General features: G+C 43.5%; 1 protein-coding gene across 1 annotated transcript in view; it reads right to left on the reverse strand.

Moving 5' to 3' along the window:
- TTBK1 (tau tubulin kinase 1) overlaps nucleotides 1–22140 on the reverse strand; it is a 117033-nt gene that overhangs the window by 45590 nt on the left and 49303 nt on the right. The window contains exons 6-9 of the mRNA XM_084829025.1: nucleotides 8571–8636; nucleotides 2649–2741; nucleotides 2370–2495; nucleotides 686–840 (exon numbers count right to left, since the gene is read on the reverse strand). Of these exons, the coding sequence (XP_084685151.1) occupies nucleotides 686–840; nucleotides 2370–2495; nucleotides 2649–2741; nucleotides 8571–8636 (440 nt within the window). The remainder of the gene's footprint in view (nucleotides 1–685; nucleotides 841–2369; nucleotides 2496–2648; nucleotides 2742–8570; nucleotides 8637–22140) is intronic.

Raw genomic sequence — 22140 nt, forward strand, 5'->3', positions numbered from 1 at the left:
GCACCCTCCCACATTGCATCATAACCACATTGGCAATTTCTCTATCCCTAGATCTCTCAATTTCCCTGCAGTCCAGTCACATGGAAGACATTCAAACATTCTGAGAATCACACTGAAAAGATTAAAAAGATTTATGTTCAGAGACATTTGAAGCAGCATGCTGAGGATCTGCCTCGAGAAATATGGATACAAAGGTTCCCATGGACACAAAGAGGTGGATCCAATGAGCCTGTAAACAGAGTTCTGTTCTTGTCTTCCACTCATGGAAATGGGTGGGAAGGAGATTTTCAGTAATTCCCCCTTTGGCTCCCTGTACACCTAATAAAATCTTCCCAGAGGTCTGGGCGACCCTCAGGAACAGCATGGGAAGTGGTACAGGGGAGAGGGGAATTAGCAAAGACTGCATCCCTCCCCGCATGAACAGGAGCCTCCACTGGATCAAAGACCCTTGAGTTCATGGAACAGAAGGGCACCTTGGGATCCAACTCACTGTCAGCCACTCATGCATTTGTAGTTTACATGTCAAATTCACATGTAACCCAAACTGTATTATTGGAATACCTGTAGTCGTAACACACACAATATAATTGTTTTCTATTGTACAGAGCCTACAATTTAAAAAAACCTGCATCTGAGGAATGAGAGCCTGTGAATATTGACTGTGTAATGTGAATGTGTCACTCACCCAAACATGGCTGCTGTCTGCCTTGTGTTCTGCTGAGGTGGAGTGGAGGTGCTTGTGGATAATAAAATATCTGTACCAGCTTTCTCCCAATCAAAGGCCTCATTCTCAGTAATCCCTCTTTCCTTCATGCTATTTTCAAACACTGTCATGATCAGCTAGAAGTGAGGCAAATTGTAATAAAAAGGTTCAAATATTAATCCACAACCAGAAAGAAGAGGAACACAGGAAGCTGCCTTTGTATCTCTCCCAGTACTGTCTACTCTGACTGGCAGCAGATCTCCAGACTCTCAGGCAGATGTCTTTCCCAATAGCAGGGACCAGCATTTGAATGTATGGAGAAAAAGATGCTTCAAGAAAGCCTCTTTCCTCCCTCACTGTGTCATGGCTTCATTGGCTGATGTGACTGGGTCTTCTTTTCTGTCCATGATAAATGGATGGGACAAATAATCTACATGGACACGTGAATGAGAATGCTTTACTTAGCCTCATGGGTGTCACACACAAAGGGACATATAGAACAGGAATTATTCTACTAAGCAAACTGTACAGCCCTCAAGTAATATTCACATATTTAGAAATTTTATCCCAATTAGCTGTTTCGTGAGACTGGTAGGATGCCATTTTAACCTTTGTTGGCTAATGTGTTCTCACAGGACTCAGTATTATTCTTCAAAAGCCAACAAGAGCTATAGTGTTAGGCTAATTGGAGACTCAGAAAGAGAGCAATTATGTTGGTTCCATTTGGATCATATTTTGATCCAGGCATGGGAAGCCTCAGGCCCATTGGCCAATTTAGCCTACCAAGCCAGCCCACCTGGCACATGGGACCTCAGGTGAGGCCCCTTCCCCAAAGCCCCACCCCTTGAAAGCTAACAGGGAGGGGAATTCCCACTGATCTCTGATTGTTGGCCAACTAGGAGGGCGAGTGGTGCACAGCAGAGTTCCTGCTGTTATCTCTGATCAGTTATCAGAAATAACAGTGTAGATTTCTCTCCCCACTACCTTTGCCCACCCCACATCCTCGCCAATGGAAGAAGGCACAGGGCAGGCGAAGCCACCCCAACCAAGGAGCAGGATGGAGGGGAGCTCCTTCACCCAGGCCCAGTGCCTCGGTCACGGTGGCTTTGGTCTGCACAGGCGCTCCCAGGTAAGGACCATGGACAGCGAAGGTGGGTCCCTACCCAAAGTGCAAGCTGGAGGAGCTCTAAAGGAAGCTTTGGATGGGGACCGAACGATGTCAAGGGGCATGGCATGCCCATGGGTGTCATTTGGCTCATGGAGGGTAGGGTGGGCGGTTATCTGGCCCCCCACCCCAATATGTTCCCCACTCCTGACCTAAACAGCTGTAGCTCAGTGGTAGAGCACCTGCTTTGCATGCAGAGGGTCCCAGTCCTAGGTTCAATCCCCGGCATCTCCAGCTTGGGCTAGGAAAGAATCCTGCCTGAAACCTTGGAAAGCTGCTGCCAGTGTCAACAGTACTGGCTAGATGGACCAATGGTCTGACACGGTATAAGGCAGCTTCCTATGTTCCTAAACATAATAGCCAAACACATACAAGGTTCAAAGGATAATTCAGAGATCTTGGGAGAATCTGTTCAAAGGTTTTTACTGGTTTTGCGTGGGGAACCATCTTTGTAACCAGTCTCTCAGCTGTGTCAGCCTATCAGTAAAAACAGGATTTTACCTGATAATCTGGTTTAGTGAAGTAATCCAGATTTGCAATGTGATCCAGAAAAAGGTGGAACTCAGAAGGCATATGTTTTAGCAGCATTCGATGTTCGTATTTCTCTTTAATCATACCAACTTGCTCCTAGAGAGAAAAGATACCGGATTCCAGAATCACACAACACTACACATAACATTAAACCTTAGGAAGATAAAATGAGTGAGAAAAGAGTTGTTGCTTTATTGTAGATCAAACCTGGGATCTGCCTCCTATTCTATCACTGACTGCATTTCTTACCTTATCTTTTATCTTGCGCCATGGAAGCTGACCAACTGCAAACTCCACCAGCATGTAAAAAAGGGACCACAGGTCATCATGTCGACCCATCTCCTGAAAAAATAAAAATAAAATAACATTTAAAAAATAATGAAGCTGCTGGTACTAGCTACAACAACATTATGACTGAGCAGGAGACTGCTGACTTATGACCAAATCCATTGTACATTCACCATCAAAACTAGGCTCTCATCTAGCATAAATCTAAAGATTTAGAGCAGTCATTTTCAAACATTGTATCTTCAGGGAACTTTCTCTGCATTGTTTTGCCTGTTTTAGAATTCCTACACAGCAGCCATGAAACCTCTTTATGATGTACAAAACACTACAGCTGTGATTGAATTAGAGAGGCCACTTAGCTTTTATTTTCAAAGGTTACAGGGGGCATGATTTAGCTAAAATTAGGTGGTGTCAAGGGGTGGCTTTATGGATTTCATCAAGACCCCTCTCTCAGACACACACACACACCCTGATAATTCAAACACTGCAGTATAGCCTAGAATCGGCCCCATGGCTGGACCTGTTTGGGCTCACTATAACCCCAGAAGAGTTCCCTAAAATACAGCCCAACTCCCCTACAGCTGCACAGTGCAAGGGAAGATAAGTAATTGAGGGCAAGCTGTGCCAGAAATTGTGGAGTTGGGACTTCCTTGGAGTACAGGCTTGTTATGGAGGCCTGATTTGTGTGTTGGGGTACAGGTAAAATGTTATCTAAATGTTAGGTAAAATGGGGTACAGGTAAAATGCTGTCCCAGGAGGCTGTTCCAAGTGGTCCAGAGCCTGGTCGGTCCTGTGGCTCCGGAACCACTGCAGCATTCTAAGGCCTCCTGTGAGGCCTTGGCAAGGCACTTTGCAGATAAAATTGATCAGATTAGGTGTGTTACTCTGCACGCTGTGGATACAGTTAGTGAGCAAGAGGCGGCCTGTGGCAAACCGGTTTTGTGGGATCAGTTCCAGCTTCTTCCTCCTGATGAAGTGGACAAGGTGCTTTCATCGGTATGGCCGACCACCTGCTTACTTGATCCTTGCCCATCTTGGCTCATTATGAGCTGCAGAGAGAGACTGGGTGAGGGGATCAAGGCAGTGGTGAATGCCTCCCTTGAGGAGGGAGTGATGCCATCAGCCCTCAAGGAGGCAGTGATAAGACCGCTCTTAAAGAAGCCCTCCTTGGATCCTCAAGTTTTGAACAACTTTCGCCAAGTCTCAAATCTGCCATTTTTGGGCAAGGTGATTGAGCGGGTGGTGGCGGTGCAGTTGAAGGCACACTTAGAAGAAACTGATTATCTAGACCCATTTCAGTCGGGCTTCAGGCCTGGGCATGGGACAGAAACGGCCTTGGTCGCCTTGGTAGATGATATGAGGAGGGCTCTGGATAGGGGTGAATGCTCCTTCCTTGTTCTCCTCGACCTCTCAGCGGCTTTTGATACCGTTGACCACGGTATCCTCCTGGACCGCCTGGAGGGGTTGGGCATTGAGGACACTGTATTGCGGTGGTTCCGGTCCTTCCTCTCCGGCAGGTACCAGAGGGTAGCACTGGGAGAGGAGGTTTCGGACCCGTGGCCACTTACTTGTGGGGTGCCACAGGGTTCCATCCTCTCCCCGATGCTATTTAACATCTATGTGAAGCCGCTGGGGGCTATCATCAGGAGGTTTGGGGTGCAGTGTCATCAATATGCGGATGACACGCAGCTCTACCTCTCGTTTAAATCTTCACCAAGGTTGGCTGTAGAATCCCTGTCCAAATGTCTGGAGACGGTGAGTGGCTGGATGGGGAGGAATAGGCTGAAGCTGAACCCTGACAAGACCGAGGTACTTTTGGTGTGAGACAAGAGGAGGCTGGGGGATGTTGACCTGGCGTTGAATGGGGTACGGCTACCCTTGAAAGACGAGGTCCGCAGCCTGGGGGTCATTTTGGACTCCCAGCTGTCCATGGAGGCTCAGATGTCAGCTGTGAGCCGGACAGCGCTGTATCAACTCCATCTGATAAGGCGGCTGCGCCCCTTCCTTCCCGACCATCTGCTCCCATCGGTAGTACATGCCCTGGTCTCCTCTTGTTTAGACTACTGTAATGCGCTCTACGTGGGGTTACCCTTGAAGACGGTTCGGAAACTGCAGCTGGTACAGAACGCGGCGGCTCGCCTGATTAAAGGCAGCCACCGGCGAGATCACATCACTCCAGTGCTGAAGGAGTTGCAGTGGTTACCAGTTGTTTTCCGGGCCAAATTCAAGGTGTTGGTTTTGACCTTTAAAACCCTATATGGTTCCGGCCCAGCCTATCTTAAGGAGCGCCTCCAGCAGCACCAGACAGGCCGCTTAACAAGATCAGCCTCGGATGGCCTTCTCTCTGTCCCATCAGCCAGGACAGCTAGACTGGTGGGGACGAGGGACAGGGCCTTTTCTGTGGTGGCCCCCACTCTGTGGAACTCCCTCCCTAGGGAACTCCGTCATGCCCCCTCTTTAATGAGCTCCGTCGTGCATTAAAAACGTTGTTGTTCGGGCAGGCATTTGGGGTGGGTTAGGGTATTTTAGAAAATGTTTTTATTGTAGAATTGTATTGTTTTAAACTGTTTTTATTGTATGTTGTACATCGCCCAGAGTGGCTGGGTGACCAGCCAGATGGGTGATTAATAAATTTAATAATAAATAAAATAAATTATCCATATATCCATTTCACACATGTTCACTAGTACATTTATAGGCACTTACCACGTGTGAGCATGCTAACGATCAGAAGTCTTAAAAGGCATGCTTCTGGTCTGCTAAGCCACATGCTAATGGGCCAATGTACATAATAAGTGCATGGGATGTGTGTGGAATACTTACATGGATAAACAATTTACCAGTGGCCTGGATCAGGCTTAAATCTCTCAGGGTTCAAGCTTCACGGAAACAGAAGTACAGAGAGACAGACAAGCAAACAGATAGGGAGCATAAAGGGTATGTGTATGGTCTAGATCAGATGATGCAAGAGTTTAACTGAGAAAATGACACTTGTAATGGAGAAACGAATGCAAAATATAGTTCTCAACTGATGTTAAATTATTTACTTTGTTGTAAGTTGGCCAGAACTCCTCAGAGATAAGGTGGGATATAAATGTTTTAAAACATATAAAATAAATATACCTTGTTGGTCGGCCATCACTCAATTACCACTCTACGTTGCTCTACGCAGCACATGGCAAAAAGAGGTATTGCTTCATAGGCATTTCACCTCCCCCCGCCCTGCCCTCTTCTCTATGAGGTCCATGTTACAAAGAATCATGTACACAACTCATGATTAACTGAAGTTGTGTGTGTTCATGGTGACCCAATTTTTTTTTTAATCTCTGAAACAATTTAGAACTGTCTTTCTGAAAAATGAAAAACAATTTAGTTCAACCATGTGAGGTCCAGTTCTGTTATTTTTGGTCTTTGCAGTTAATATGGTGAAATCATCACCCCGAACAATTGGAAAAGCAGCCTATGAATATTTTAAAATAAGTAAATAAAATACATGACATAAATCCAGGTCTATATATCACAACTCTTTTAAGGAATAATGTCTACATTACCTATCTTCCCCTCAGGATTCCCCAGAACACGGTGCAAAAACCACCGTTCTAGTGAGATGCCTAATCTAGTACTACAATTCTCAAACAACAGGATGCCAGTTCACCTTACTGGTGGCCTGGAGAGCACCAAATACTTTTCAGTCTGTTACTATTGCTAAAAATTACATTCTTTCCTTACAAACTTTATTAAAGTAATTGACAGAGCTGCTATATAGACATTATGAAGGAAGATGTGGGAGACTGCAAAACAATCACCATGAAAATGAAATCTATACTACGTATGAGATTTCAAAATACATCCTGATGTCAGAACTACATTCCTATGTCAGGCATTGCATTAGTGATCCGGAATGTTTCTAGGTCTTTTCCAGCCAGTAGAAGAGAGCATAATTGATCTGCCAGCCTTCAAGAATGATTGCAAGAAGTAATTAGCCATCTGAAAAGCACCACGAAGGCTAAAAAGGCAATACAATTGCTAAGAAATATCACCAATAATTACTATTATGTATATTTCTCAATCTCTTCCCCCCTGCCCAAAAAGGTGACAGCACTCAGAGTTGCTTGTGACAACACAGATTAAAGGCAGCACCTAAAAACATCTACTTTCAGAATCTGTTTTGGACCTCTTCCCCACACCCCTAAAAATTAAAAATTGAGAGCATTGTATAACAACTCGAATGTTATTATTCTGAGCAACATGGAACTGCTGAGTGGAGATGTAAAATGATTTGGATCTTTAACCGTAATGTCCTTAGTTCAAATATCACATTTACATCTTTTAGTGGATAGTAGCATAGTGGCTCTAAGTGTATAGCTTGCTTCAGTCATGAATGCACTAGGTGCATGGCAAGCTAAGTGTGCGTGCACACGCGCGCACATAAGCACAAGCGCGTGCGTGTCAGTTCTCCTTCTGCAATGTGAAGCAGCTTCAGCACTCAAAAAGCACTATAAAAGTTATTGTGATTGTCAGAAATTTTGGCAGAGCTTCACAAATGAGCTGTGCTAGATAAGGGCTATAATGGAAGAAGGAATGTCCTTCTCGAGAGGTTATTTAACTTTCTTAACTATAACAACTAATAAATGATGGTGATTTAAATATTACACCACGGGTATGCGGAAGGTTGATATGGATGTACTGGTAGATCTCTGAGTGATTTGCAGATTGACAAAGATTTCTGACCCTCAGTTGTTTAACTATAGCAGCAACAAAATGATTTTCCCCTCCCAAACAAATTATATCACTACAATGAAAAAAATATGGCCTATCCAGAAGTGGATTTTTGTGTGGATAGGCTACGAGCTCCATTTGGTGCTGGTACCCAAAACAAATTCCTGGGCTCAGAATTCTTTAATTCTAAGTGTATGCCTTTTGTACCAGGCTCTGGTCAGTAGATCTGGGGGTTCTAGTAAAAAAAAAAAAAAGTAGATCCTGCAAGCCTGAAGTCTGCCCACCCTTGTATTAGGACTATATTCCATAGAAGAATTGGAGACAAAACTATTTCTTCAAAAGAATACATAGTCAACCTATGGAATTCACTGCCACAAGATGCAGTGATGGCCACTTGGTTCAGATGGTTTTTTAAAATTGATTAGATAGAAAGTTATGGAGAGTATTTTATCAGTGCAATAGCTATAGGCCAGGATGGCTACGTGGTGCCTTCATATTTATAGCATCCAAGTACCACGTGCTTGGAACAAATGCCAGGGAAGGGCTGTTCCCTCCAGGCCCTTGTTGTGAACATCCAGAACCACTGTTTGAACCCAAATAAAGATAGTGCTGGAGAGCAGATCTTCATTTTGCAGCATGCCAGCCCCCCAGTTTAAAAATGCACACCTTAAGAAACAAAATAAAAATCAGGAGGGGCAGGGAGACTGGTGGGTACCAAGAGAGGTATCCATGGGCATATTGGTGCTCAGGGCACCATGTTGGAGACCACAGGTATAGACAATTGATGCAATCCAGAAAATCATGAAGGGGAGATTGGCATGAAGACTGGGGGAGGGGAAGAGTCACACACATAAACCTTATCAGCACAACACCCTGCATTTTGTCCTCCAGGTCTGATAACCAGTGCAAGGGAGCTGCTGTTTCCAGCGTGGGGGTGGGGGAGAAATTAAAGAAAAGCTTACTACATGCTTGCAGTCCTTTGCTTGTGTTTATTTAGGTCAATATGTTTAAATATAAAACATCACACACACACAGATGCTATTACTTTGTACACCACTTTGACCCACTTCAGCATATGCTTTGCATGGGCTACCCAGCAGAATCCTGGACAAGGGGAGGAACACTTCTGTTTTAACCACTCCCCAGAAAAAGAGAAATACTCACTCGGTTTTTATGTGCATTCACTGAAGCATAGCGGACTGTTCCCCGGAAACCAGCAACATTACGAGGCTAACGGGAAAGAAGAAGAAAAATTAAACTTAATACATCACAGATGAGAATTCGCAGAGCTACTAATGTTTTCTTTATCACTAAGGTTATAAACCATTTTAATTGCATATGTTAACTTGAAGTGATGCCCTAGGTAGGCATTTCAGCTATGGTTTAAAAGTTACTCCATGAATAAACCCCTGAGGAACAGCTAAGCTTCAGTGTGGAAAAGCCACTTGTATAAGCATTGTGCCTGTGAGGTACAAGATCTAATTGCAGTTTAATTTAAAAAATATATTCTGTAAGGATAAGCCTTGCGTGGACAAATCCCAGGAGCCCAGCAACTCTTTTCTGTACAAAACAGAAAACCACTCATTTCAGATACATTAAACTTAAGAGCAGGTGAAAGGTCGAAAATGGTTCTGTATCTCATCAGTTGACTCTAGAAACTGATCATGGCAGCGTCCTCCTCCTCCTCAACAAAACTGAATCCTTTCAGTTGCATAACCCAGGATGCTTCTGAACTTTGCTCCAGCTGATTATCTTAGATTATCTTATCTAATTATCTGATTATCTTATCTAAGATCCTCTTGGTCCCCCAAACAAACAGTCCCCATAAGGGCTTGTTCACAGATTACATCAACAATCTAAGTTGATGCTTTGACTTGGATCCCTGCATTGAGCAGGGGGTTGGACTCAATGGTCTTATAGGCCCCTTCCAACCCTACTATTCTATTATTCTACTTTGGTTTTAGTTGTAAACCCTGTGGTATTTTAAGGGTACATTTGAAAATGTAAAGTGTGAAAAACAGGCAGGAACAACGTGATACAACACATGTATCGTACACATGCATTCATTTATGAGCCAGGATTGACTGTGATGCTCAGCTGAGTGTACTTTCAGTGGGCAAATTTGAGTTTTCTGCCGTACAGTGTGAAAGGTCTCTAGGCATGGAAAAGAGAAGGTAGTGGTTAGGTCCATGATGCGCTATTTGCCATTGATCCTGGGCTGTATCCAATGGTGTCCGTCTGCTAGCAGAACAGACACTGCTGAAGGAACAGCTGCCTCCCGCCCCCCAACTCCTAAATTTGCTCTAGGGGGTTGGGGGACCCTCCAAAGCAGATTCAGGAGGGTATCGGAAGTACAGAAGGAGGAGAAGGCAAAGTCCTGTTGCATGAGCAGACTTTCTTCAAGTGTGATGTTGAATATTTTTAACATGTGATTGAATAATTAAACCTGAATTTCACAGACCATGTCATCCAATGGCAATAATATGGGGATCATCTCTTATGTATTTCCTAAGCATTAATTCCATCACACTGAATCATATCTCTGTTCTTACAAGCTCTACTGTCTGCAGAAATTCCTCACCAAACTAGGAGAAGATGGGTTCTTAACAGTCTCTTTGAAAAGACAATTAAAAATGTCATAAGGAAGTTTTTCCAAATATATAAATGTCATAATTCCAGTTCAACTATTAATCAGACTAAGCAAAGGAAAAAATATTTTGTCTCCTTTGGGACTGAGGACAGGGAAGCATATGCTAATGAAAAACAACGCAGTCACTGAGTCAAATCAGTTGAACCACGTCTTGATGTCATGTCTAGGATTCCATCACTAAAATGGCTGGAATTGCAGGTACATATTTCATGCTGTCTGGTTTAGAAGGAAGCGATTTTAATGGCCAGAAAGAGGCATTGGCATATTCTGTTCCTGCATAAGAAGCAAGACTCAAATGAAACAATGGGAGGACTGCTCCCAAGTCCAAACAGATCCCAGTTCAGCACAGCCCCAGGTCACTGTAATCCCACCAGGGGCCAACACATTTTGAACTCAGAATCCAGAAGACTCTTGGCCTACACATCAAGAGTGAAGGCATGTCCCAGTCCTGAAAAGCAAAAATTATAACATGAAAAGCAAAAACGAAAGCAAAAACAAAACTCAGAACTCTAATAATAATAATAACAACAACAACAACAACAACCACCAAGCAAGCACAAAATAATACAAAAATCAAGAAGCATCGTGATGGCTCACTCACAACTCATGGCTGAGATGGTTACAAGCAGCGGATGGGAAGCCAACGCATCAAACACAGTCTCAAAAAAGGAGCCCAAAAGAACTGTAAAACAAAGAGAAACCCAAAGAAAACCATGACAATACAAATGCAAAATGGAGGGAAACAAAACAAAAATGAATTTAAAAGTCAGCTCAACATATTATTAATATTCTTTCTCCTGCAGCACCCGCCTTAGCCCTCTTGCTTGAATTACCTAAAGTTTGTCACACTGCAGGTATTCTGATCTGTGGGAGATGAGTACAGAAGTTCCTGCCTTTAGGCAGAGAGAGTTATAGTAAATGCCATGTAGTCCCTTTGTCACTGCTGCTTTCCTGTCACTGACGCTCTGCTAGTCCCAAATGTACTGCTTTTTGCCCAGACCACCCTTTTGGTATTTTTTGCCACTGTGTCTAGAGGGTTCCGTCTTGTCTTTTCAGACTAGAGATGGGTTACTTCTCTGTTCTCAGGAACCAATTTATTCCACACTTCCAACAGACCCTATTTACCAGGGACAATCCCTGTTTCCTGTTAACTCTCCGAGGCAAGTCACTAGTCCGATTTGTCTTTTGGGAAGATTTTGAAGATAACTTCTTTCAAATTGTGTTAGTGTATATTACTAAAGTTGCCATTCTTCAAGATTCACTACACACATACACACGCCTGCTCTCCAGTACCTACAGGCAAAGACAGATGTAACAGCCAAAGAGAAGGCACAATGGACTCTTTACCTGCAGCATAAGCCTAGCTTCTGCCCAGCTTTGCAATTTGAAGGACAGATGTATAGACAAGTGAATTTTGGGGGTTGGACTCGATGGCCTTGTAGGCCCCTTCCAACCCTACTATACTATTCTATGATTCTATAAATTGGTCCAGCCATCAGTTTACCCTTCCCCTATGCTCCGGGCATGTGCCCCACCTTTTTTTAAAGTGCCACAGGCACATTTACCCATTTATACTTCACATTAAAAAAGAAAAGAAAAAGAAACACTGGGAAATGAGAGGGAAGTGTCTTGGTGACATGCAGGCATCAGCCAATCAGTAGCATGCATGGCCAGTTTCTGCTGCAAATTTTTAGAATTGTTTTCCCCGGAGTCTAACCCTGGAGATGAAAATGTATGTTTGAACTGACCACAGGTTCTGCCACTTCCAAACTGGCCCCATTTCAGAAATGTTATGTGTGCTTTCATCCAGAAAGTTTGAAAAGGAAACATCCTCTCTGCTTTCAGATCATGTGATCAATTGATTATAAAATGACGAAATATAAAATGCCTGTGCACTCTCCCCGATAAAACCACCCATCAAGATCAGTAAATACTGCTGATTATGCTTGAGCTGTACTGTACTAAATGCAACCATATCCACTGAGAGATTAAGTGTGCAATCCTATCCATGTTTAGATAAAAAAAAAGTCCTACAACTCCCAGTATGCCCAAGCCAGCATGGCTGGCTAGGGCATACATAAGATTGCACTCTAAAACATTATTTTGTTGTTAAAGGAAATTCTTATGGTCAGTTTACTAACACATCTGCTTCAGAAGCCAGTGTAGGACAGGCTATTTCAAAATAAATGAGCACATCGTCTACCAGGCTAAGGACAGCTTTCTGAAATATGTAATACTGTGTGTGGTGGTGAGGACTGAGGTACTGGTCTTTGATGTGGGAATAGCAGCATCACAGCTACATATGTGTGTCCTTATTTTTGTCTGTGAAGTGTTAAAGCTATGCTCTTCTTGGGGGATTGGAAGTATATTTTGCCACAACAACTGACTTCTTCACAACTAGTCAGGTTCCATATGGCCACATCAGGTCTCCAACACCTGATGTGGTCAAGCATAATCAGGTCTTACTGCTGAAGAAATAGGAGAGTGGCTTACATCTTCAAAGATTTTCTCTCTCTCTTATGAGTCACACTATGGGCAAACATTCTGCCATTTCTTGATTAACATTTGGTAGGGCTGCCAGGGATCAGATAAAACTGCATTGGAGCTGACCATCATGTTTGTAGACAAGGGGTGCTTCTAGATGGAGGGCTCCTAGCACTACAAATCAAAAGGCTTTGTGCACCTATTTCATCTTTTCCCATCTTTTTTTCTGCTACGAAAAAAGAGGGAAGAAGGGGTGAGAATTCATGGAAGAGGATGATGTCTGGACCCCCTGAGAAATCCCAGGAATGAAGCATGGCAATTGCAGAATAAAAGCCTCATCCAAAAGCACTCAATGAGCATTCAGATGCAGAGATCACAATATGATTAATCATCCACTTAACACCACAATATTGTTATAGATTGCAATGATAATGTTGTCTAATCTAACTCATTCAGCTAAGCGCCAATTCAAATGCATCCCTCATAGAGCTAGTTTATTAAAGCATTCCTGCTCCAAAACATTTTTTTCTAAATACCTGCACCAACATTTAGGATGCCAGCAACTTTATTGTTCTGTGTGTACTGATGTGCCAAATTTAGACTGATCGTAAAGGAAAATAAAAAATATAATAGTATTTAATTAGGGTTTAGTTTTGTTTGCTTCCTGCAACTTTCAGATTAAATCAAAACTGATCAGGCATTCCCTGTCTTAATATTCTGCTTCGGCTACATAGCCGCACACAGAGACAAAACCACACTTACACGTAAGCACAATATCCTCAGTCAAGCATTGCGAACTGCTGCAGTGCGGTCTGAATCACGAGGAGACAGAGCTCTAATCAGCACTCTACGGCTGAGTCAGCAGAAACAGCAGCATGCAAAGCACAGCAGCACATTGCCAATTCATGCAAACAGGAGAGGCTTGTCATGACAAAATGCTTTTCTCTTGCTGTCCCATAAACCATAACCAGCCAAACAAGTATTTTCAGCAGAGGGTTTCAAGGAACTGAATACAACCTGGGGTGGGGGGGTGGAGGAGACACACTAATAAATTAAGAGTGGGCCCAGAGTCACCATTCAAACTGAGCATCAGAGTTTGTATGGTGAGAAAGGATTTAGGAATGACAGACTATTTAATTGCTGGCAACAGTAAAACTAGTTCCAGTACTCAGGGGTCTGGTTGATAGCATGCTTTTTTTTTTTTTAGCCAAAAAGCCCCTAGCATGGTAGGACACATTCCTAAACTTGTGCGGCATAGTAAATATTAGAAATGCCTTCTACACCAACAGTTTACTTAACATGGAAGATGTGCAATACAATGTATGTACAACAGATAAAGTAGGTTATTATCTACTAAGCCAAACTTTCGTGCTACCCTGAAATCTTCATCAAGCAGAATGATAGCACAGCAAACCTGTATATTACCAGTATGACAGGGCTGCTTGCTCTTAACTCGTTCTTTAAAGAGTTCTTTGTATACCTCCATTGTACTGCACCTGTGGTACTGTATCTGGGACTGTACCTGTGAACCCATCACTGCCTGACCAGCATGTTTTCTGCCTGTTTTCTTCAAAGACAAAGTACAATAGCAGGGGTGGGGTTAGGGGGAATATCCACTAAAGAGGGGGACGAGGACAGGATGGAGGCCCTCTGAAAGAACCTCTAAGTAAACAACCCTTTTTATCTATACTATACACAGATCTAGTTGACCAGCGAGCCATAAAAGATCCCCAAAACTCCCCTCTCTAAAGCTCTACCTCCTTTGATTCGCACTTCAACCACACAAAGCTTTAGGAAGCTATGGGTTAAAAAGCCAAAGATTTGCATTACCAATTCTAATGTGGATACATACCATTTCTCTTGGGTAAGGGGTTCTAGATAATTAACAATGCAGCAAGCAATTACTTGTAAGGGAAAAGGTGCTGTGGAGTCATGAATACTAACTTTCATAAGCAACAGCCTACTTCATCAAGGGCAGCACCCAGTGCTGCCCCTCAGTGAACGGGGCCTACTGCTGCTTCCGTTGCACAGGCAGCCAGCCCCGCCAATTCCCTTCCGCAAGCGATGCCCACTGCTCGTGCAGTGGAGATTTAGTGGTTCCGGGGGCAAGCCCCGAAATGAGCAAAAACACTCATTTTTGGAATGGGGCAGGTTGGTGGAGCTCCCTCATGCAAGCTCCACCGACCTGCCCCATTCCAGAAGCGAGCGCTCCTGCTTGTCTTGGGTTGCCTCCAGGAGTGTTAAATCTCTATGACGTGAGCGGTGGGCGCTGCTCGCAGTATGGAATCAGTGAGACTGGCCACTCGCAGGCGGTCACTGCTGAATTTTGCTCTGAATGCCTAAGGTAGAATGAAGCAGTGAGATACCAGTGGCTCAAATTGGGGGAGAAACAATGATCAATATGAGATTAAAATATATATAACAAGTCCCTGCACTGGAGTTAGATTTCCATCATGCTTTTCTTTGGAACCCACAAGCAGCCTGTCCCTCTTCCAGCAAGACAGCTAGAAAGAGAGCAGATGTAGAGTTTCCCAAGTCTGACCATCAGATGGAAGAGCCAGAAGGGGTGGTGCTTTTCTAACCATTTGGTGGCCAGCCATTCCACCTGATGCTACAGATGAAGTGTGGATGAAGTGGCTTTAAGAGCACTGACTTTGATCTCTACCTAAGAGAATGCTGTGGTGCTCTGTGATATCTGCTCCGAATGCGATCATGTGCCAGGAGGACTGTCTTTAATACAACATGGAAAGGCTGAGCTTCATTACAAAGCTTTATGTGCTCTGCATTAGAGACTATTTGCTGAAGGACATTTTACAAGATAAGGAAAAATGGGGAAGAGTTGCAGTGGCTCTGTGAGCTTTCAGAGGAGCAGTGGGCATCTATAAAACACAAGGGTCAAACTACGAGTGACTTTAATCACGTAGTTCTTCCTTTAGGCTACACTCAACGTTGTGCACGCAGACTTCCATTTGTGTAAAAGACCTTTCCTGTCCTCCCCCCACCCCAAAATCTGCTCCAGAATGTGGGGTTGATTTTCATAAATTGCCAGCACATGCCCCACCAACCCATATTGGGCCCGTAGCATAAGGGATAGGGGTCTCTAAACCTTTGCCCCCTGTTATGATCCTGACCTGGATTGGGCCACTGCATCTGCTATTTATATTGCCAATAAAGGTTCCTGCCAAAAAAAGGAACCTTCTTTCAATGGCTCTACATGCAACTGAACAAAATTATGAGTAAGGCAGCTGCTGAAGAGACATCAGGGAGCTCTTAACTTAAGAACATAAGAGCCAAGCTGGATCAGACCAAAGGCCTATCTAGTCCAGCATTCTGTTTGCACAGTGGCTAACTAGATGCTCCTGGGAAGCCCACAAGCCAGACATGAATGCAATAGCACCCTCCCACTTGTGTTGCCACAGCTGGCACACAGAGGCATACTGCCCTTGAAACTTGAGCTAACATATAGCCATCATGACTAGTTGGCATCGATTGCTTTATCCTACATGAATTTGTCCAATCCCCTTTGAAAGTTGTCCAAGTTAATTTCTTGAACTTGACCATCTGGGAAAACTCTCTTTCCCCTGCTGCTGTTCTTTTTTCTTTGAAAGGCTTAAGACTTTTTTGACTCTTTCTTTTCCTTTGTACAGTTCTTCGGTTTATTTTACAAAAACACACTGCCCAAGCTAAAATGGAAACTTCTATCGATGTAAACGATGATTGTTTGCTGTCATACAAATGCAATTTCATAAATCAGCAATGATTTTAAAATCTCCTCCTCACTTTTTTCCCTCATAAAAATAACACATAGCTCAGGACTTAAACCAAAAGCCTGAGAAATCCCTTAGAATCAATTGTTTTCCTTCTTGCTGCTAATTTTGCACAAACTGTGATCCCATTTCATTTATCTAAGGGACGTGTTGGACATTCAGCACATTGAGATCAATAGAAATTTAGACAATAAAGCATGCTATTCACATTTTTTATTACTATTACATTTATATCCCACCTTTTTTGCTCTTGCAAGGAATCCAAGGTACCTTACATGGTCCTCCTCTCCATTTTATCCTCACAACAACACTAAGAGGTAAAGGTCTCTCTTTAGGCTGAGAGTCTGTGACTGGCCCAAAGTCACCCACTGAGCTTCATGGGCAAGTGAGGACTAGAACTAGAACCCAGATCTCCTGAGTCCCAGTCCAACACTCTAACCACTACACCATGCTGGCTCTCCGATAAAGAAAATTTATTTATCATGCCACAAAACTATTTGTTGTTTTCCCAATACAAACAGTTCATCCCCCTTAGCCCTCCTGTGTAAGATGATTCTGGGAGCCAGGCCCAAGCTCCTAATGCAATGTGGCCCCATGGCAGCTTGCCAGAAGGGGAGCCACTGACCTACCAAATGCAGTTGGGCACCACCAATGCAGATGGTAGTTTAATGGTTTAGCTGTTGTAAAGTCATACAGTTTCACCTAGCCTGATATAGCTGCAGTGTCTGGCCTGATTGATTCATTCATTTGGCTTTGGGGAGGTACAGACATAGAATGAATGAATGAATGAATGAATGAATGAATATACTGCTTTCCAGTGGGCTATCAAAGCTGTTTACAGAAATGATAAAACCAAACAGTATAACAATAATCACCGGTCAACTGCACCCATACTGGCTGGGTTACCCTTCAGGCAAAGCCTGCATGAAGAGGTGGGTCTTATGTAGATGTCTAAACATCAAGGCTGAAGACACTTGCCTAATGTCAGTGGAGAGCATGTGCTAGAGGGCAGGTGCTATGACACTAAACGTTCTGTTGCAGGTACTCACAAGTACTATATGATGGATATAGGCTATCTCCAGTATGACTTTGTTGCTGGGGAACATGGGTGGGAGGGTCCTGCTTGTGTGTTTCCTGTAGGCAGTGGGTTGGCCACTCTGTGAACAGAATGCTGGACTAGATGGACCCTTGGTCTGATCCAGCACAGCACAGCACTTCTTATGTTCTTATGTAATCGACAGATACATTTATTGTTTTGATTTTTTGTTCATTTGTTCTCTGAACCACTTTGGGGGCCTTTGGACAGAAAAGCAACCTATAAAAATGTGTAAGACAAAGCATAAGGCTTGAGACAAGTGATGACTTTCTCAGAGAACTGAAAGTGGTTTGAAAGGGGGATTGCTGCAGGAAGCGTGTACACTCATGCCCCTTTTGGATCTTGGAAACAGGTTTGGCAGCTATTTGAATTATTCCCAAAAACCTGTAAGGCCAAACCAACATGTATATTCTATGGGAAGCAACCCCAACCGCTTTCACTCAAAAATCTGGGTTGTAGCTAATTTGTGTCTCTTTGCTGATGGAAGGTGTTTTGATCCAGTGGATCAGTAATCCTTCTTCAGCATAGGAACACCAGTTAGATACAATCCACCATCTCACCCATACATGCAGATGGTGGGGTTAATGTAAAATTGACCAGCTGGAATCTAATTGCAAAGATTACTTCCTAAGAATGCTTCATAAGAATGTATCTTTTTAAAAAATCACGTTTTGTTGGGAAGATAACCAAAACAAATAGGAACAACAAAACAAGAAATACAATTTGTAATTCAGCAGCTCATTAATTAGCCTGAAACACAGGATAGAACTGATTCACGAAAGATTCATAGAATCATAGAATAGCAGAGTTGGAAGGGGCATATAAGACCAACCCCCGATTCAACTCAGTATAGATCACAGAAAGTGAAGGTTTGACAGAAGCACAGAGGAATGGGTTGGAGGAGAAGGGAGTGAAATTACCTTTTACCAATTACCTGGGGAGGTGGTGGGCTCTCCCACACTGGAGGCCTTCAAGATGAGGCTGGACAGCCATTTGTCAGGGATGCTCTGACTTGGATTCCTGCATTGAGCAGGGGGTTGGACTCGATGGCCTTATAGGCCCCTTCCAACCCTACTATTATATGATTCTATATATTATATGATTCTTCCTGAGGACTACAAGGACCAAGCAGGGACACAAGGGGTGAGGCAGTCCCAAAGGTAACCTGCTGCTGCTGCTACTGTCTCTGCTTGCTGTCTATTTCCGCACTGCCTATCTGGCTTTGCTTCTCCATTTATCTCTCCAGGGAGAATCGGCCGCCTATCCAATACAGTAGCCATGCATCTTCCTTTACTTTCCAATCTCTGTTTGAAAGCACTCTCTATTTGAAGGGCTGTCCGGTCAGCATACAGTTTAAAGAGGAAGAACCACAAGAAGGGGGAGCAGAGGTCTTTACATTACTATCAACAGTTGGACAGCAGATGAGGAAGCACACAGGTCACCTGGTCACACTCTTCCTCGCTATGGTGAGGTGTATTGTATTTCTATTTGTTATGCACACATCTTGCACATATTTTGGCCTCTATTGCACAGACTCCCCTATGACACTAATTCAAGCAATATGAGAAGGTTGGGAGATGGGGTTTTACAGGTGGGTTTTTTGTTTTTTTTTACAGTATCTATTTACCTATGCCCTCTATAGACATAGAATAAATTTGCAAGAGAGAGCTGCCACCCTTATCAATATATTAGTGCCAACATTTTCTTTTTAAAATAAAAACTGGCACAAATTTTTTTGCTACTCCAAGATGTGCCAAAACAAAGAACAATCTTAACATGCTCTGACACATGTGTTCCAGGTTTCACTTTTTTTTTAGAGACTGTTGTTTAAAGCAGATTATTGCTGTTCACCCCTTCATGGATCACTACCTTGTTGTGGTGAAGGGGCTTGCGTAACTCAGTGAAGCCATAAGCTACGCTGTGCAGGGCCACCCAAGATGGACAGGTCATGGCAGAGAGTTCTGACAAAATGTGGTCCACTGGAGAAGGAAATGGCAACCCACTCCAGTATTCTTGCCAAGAAAACCCCATGGAACGTATCACAAGGCTAAAAGATATGATGCCGGAAGATGAGCCCCTCAGGTTGGAAGGTGTCCAATATACTACTGGGGAAGAGCAGAGGGAATTTCCAAGCAGTGCCAGAAAGAGTGAAGCGGCTGGGCCAAAGCCGAAAGGACACTCAGCTGTGGATGTGTCTGGTGGTGAAAAGAAAATCCGATGCTGTAAAGAACAATATTGTGTAGGAACCTGGAATGTCAGATCAATGAATCAAGGTAAGCTGGAGGTGGTCAAACATGAGATGGCAAGATTGAACATCGACATCTTGGGAATCAGCGAACTAAAATGGACAAGCTTGGGCGAATTTAATTCAGGTGACCATCATATCTACTACTGTGAGCAAGAATCCCTTAGAAGAAATGGAGTAGCACTCATAGTCAACAAAAGGGTAGGAAAAGCAGTACTGGGGTACAATCTCAAAAATGATAGAATGATCTCAGTACGAATCCAAGGCAAACCATTCAACATCACAGTAATTCAAGTCTATGCCCCAACCACTGATGCCGAAGAAGCTGAGGTTGATTGGTTCTATGAAGACCTACAACACCTTCTAGAACTAACACCAAAAAAAGATGTCCTCTTCATCATAGGGGATTGGAATGCTAAAGTAGGAAGTCAAGAAATCACCGGGGTAACAGGCAAGCATGGCCTTGGTGTACAAAATGAAGCAGGACAAAGGCTAATCGAGTTTTGCCAAGAGAACACGCTGATCATAGCAAACACTCTTTTCCAACAGCACAGGCGACTTTACACATGGATATCACCAGATGGTCAATATCGAAATCAGATTGATTATGTCCTTTGCAGCCAAAGATGGAGAAGCTCTATACAGTCAGTAAAAACAAGACCTGGAGCTGACTGTGGCTCAGATCATGAGCTTCTTGTTGCAAAATTTCGGCTTAAATTGAAGAACGTAGGGAAAACCACTCAACCATTCAGGTATGACCTAAGTCATATCCCTTATGAATATACAGTGGAGGTGAGGAATAGATTTAGGGGATTAGATCTGATAGACAGAGTGCCTGAGGAACTATGAACAGAGGTCCGTAACATCGTTCAGGAGGCAGCAACGAAATCCATCCCAAAGAAAAAGAAATGCAAGAAAGCCAAGTGGCTGTCTGATGAGGCTTTACAAGTAGCTGAGGAAAGAAGGGAAGCGAAAAGCAAGGGAGAAAGGGGAAGAGATATCCAACTGAATGCAGAGTTCCAGAGAATAGCAAGGAGAGACAAGAAGGCCTTCTTAAATGAACAATGCAAAGAAATCAAGGAAAACAACAGAATGGGAAAGACTAGAGATCTCTTCAAGAAAATCGGAGATCTCAAGGGAACGTTTTATGCAAAGACGGGCATGATAAAGGACAAAGAAGGCAGGGACCGAACAGAAGCAGATGAGATTAAGAAGAGGTGGCAAGAATACACAGAAGACTATACAGGAAAGATCTGAATGTCCCTGATAGCCATGATAGTGCGGTCACTGAACTTGAGCCGGACATCCTCGAGAGTGAAGTCAAGTGGGCCTTAGGAAGCATTAGTAACAACAAAGCTAGCGGAGATGACAGTATTCCAGATGAGCTATTTAAAATCCTAAAAGATGATGCTGTTAAAGTGCTGCACTCAATATGCCAACAAATTTGGAACACTCAACAGTGGCCACAAGACTGGAAAAGGTCAGTTTGCATTCCAATTCCAAAGAAGGGTAATGCCAAAGAGTGTTCAAACTACCACACAATTGCGCTCATTTCACATGCCAGCAAGGTTATGCTCAAAATCCTACAAGCTAGGCTTCAGCAGTATGCGAACCGAGAACTACCGGAAGTACAAGCTGGGTTCTCTAGAGGAACTAGAGATCAAATCACCAACTTTCGCTGGATCATGGAGAAAGCAAGAGAATTCCAGAAAAACGTCTATTTCTGCTTTATTGGCTACGCTAAAGCCTTTGATTGTGTGGATCACAACAAACTGTGGCAAATTCTGAAAGAGATGGGAGTACCAGACCACCTTATCTGTCTCCTGAGAAACCTCTACAAGGGTCAAGAAGCAACAGTAAGAACCGGACATGGAACAACCGATTGGTTCAAAATTGGGAAAGGAGTACGACAAGGCTGCATATTGTTGCCCTGCTTATTTAACTTATATGCAGAGTACATCATGAGAAACGCCGGGTTGGATGAATCACAGGTCGGAATTAAGATTGCCGGGAGAATTATCAACAACCTCAGATACGCAGATACCACCCTAATGGCAGAAAGCGAAGAGGATCTAAAGAGCCTCTTGTTGAGGGTGAAAGAGGAGAGTGCAAAAGCTGGTTTGAAACTCAACATTAAAAAAACGAAGATCATGGCATCTGGCCCCATCACTTCCTGGCATATAGAAGGGGAAGAAATGGAAGCAGTGACAGATTTTATTTTCTTGGGCTCCAAGATCACCGCAGACAGTGACTGTAGCCATGAAATTAAAAGACGCTTGCTCCTGGGGAGGAAAGCTATTGCAAACCTAGACAGCATAGTAAGAAGCAGAGACATCACCTTGCCGACAAAGGTCCATCTAATCAAAGCTATGGTTTTCCCAATAGTAACGTATGGCTGTGAGAGCTGGACTATGAGGAAGGCTGAGCGCCGAAGAACTGATGCTTTCGAACTGTGGTGCTGGAGAAGACTCTTACGAGTTCCCTGGACTGCA

Source organism: Heloderma suspectum, chromosome 1, assembly GCF_057233095.1.
Source record: "Heloderma suspectum isolate Gila_16-S chromosome 1, 16-S_ref, whole genome shotgun sequence".
In the NCBI taxonomy this organism is placed as follows: domain Eukaryota; kingdom Metazoa; phylum Chordata; class Lepidosauria; order Squamata; family Helodermatidae; genus Heloderma; species Heloderma suspectum.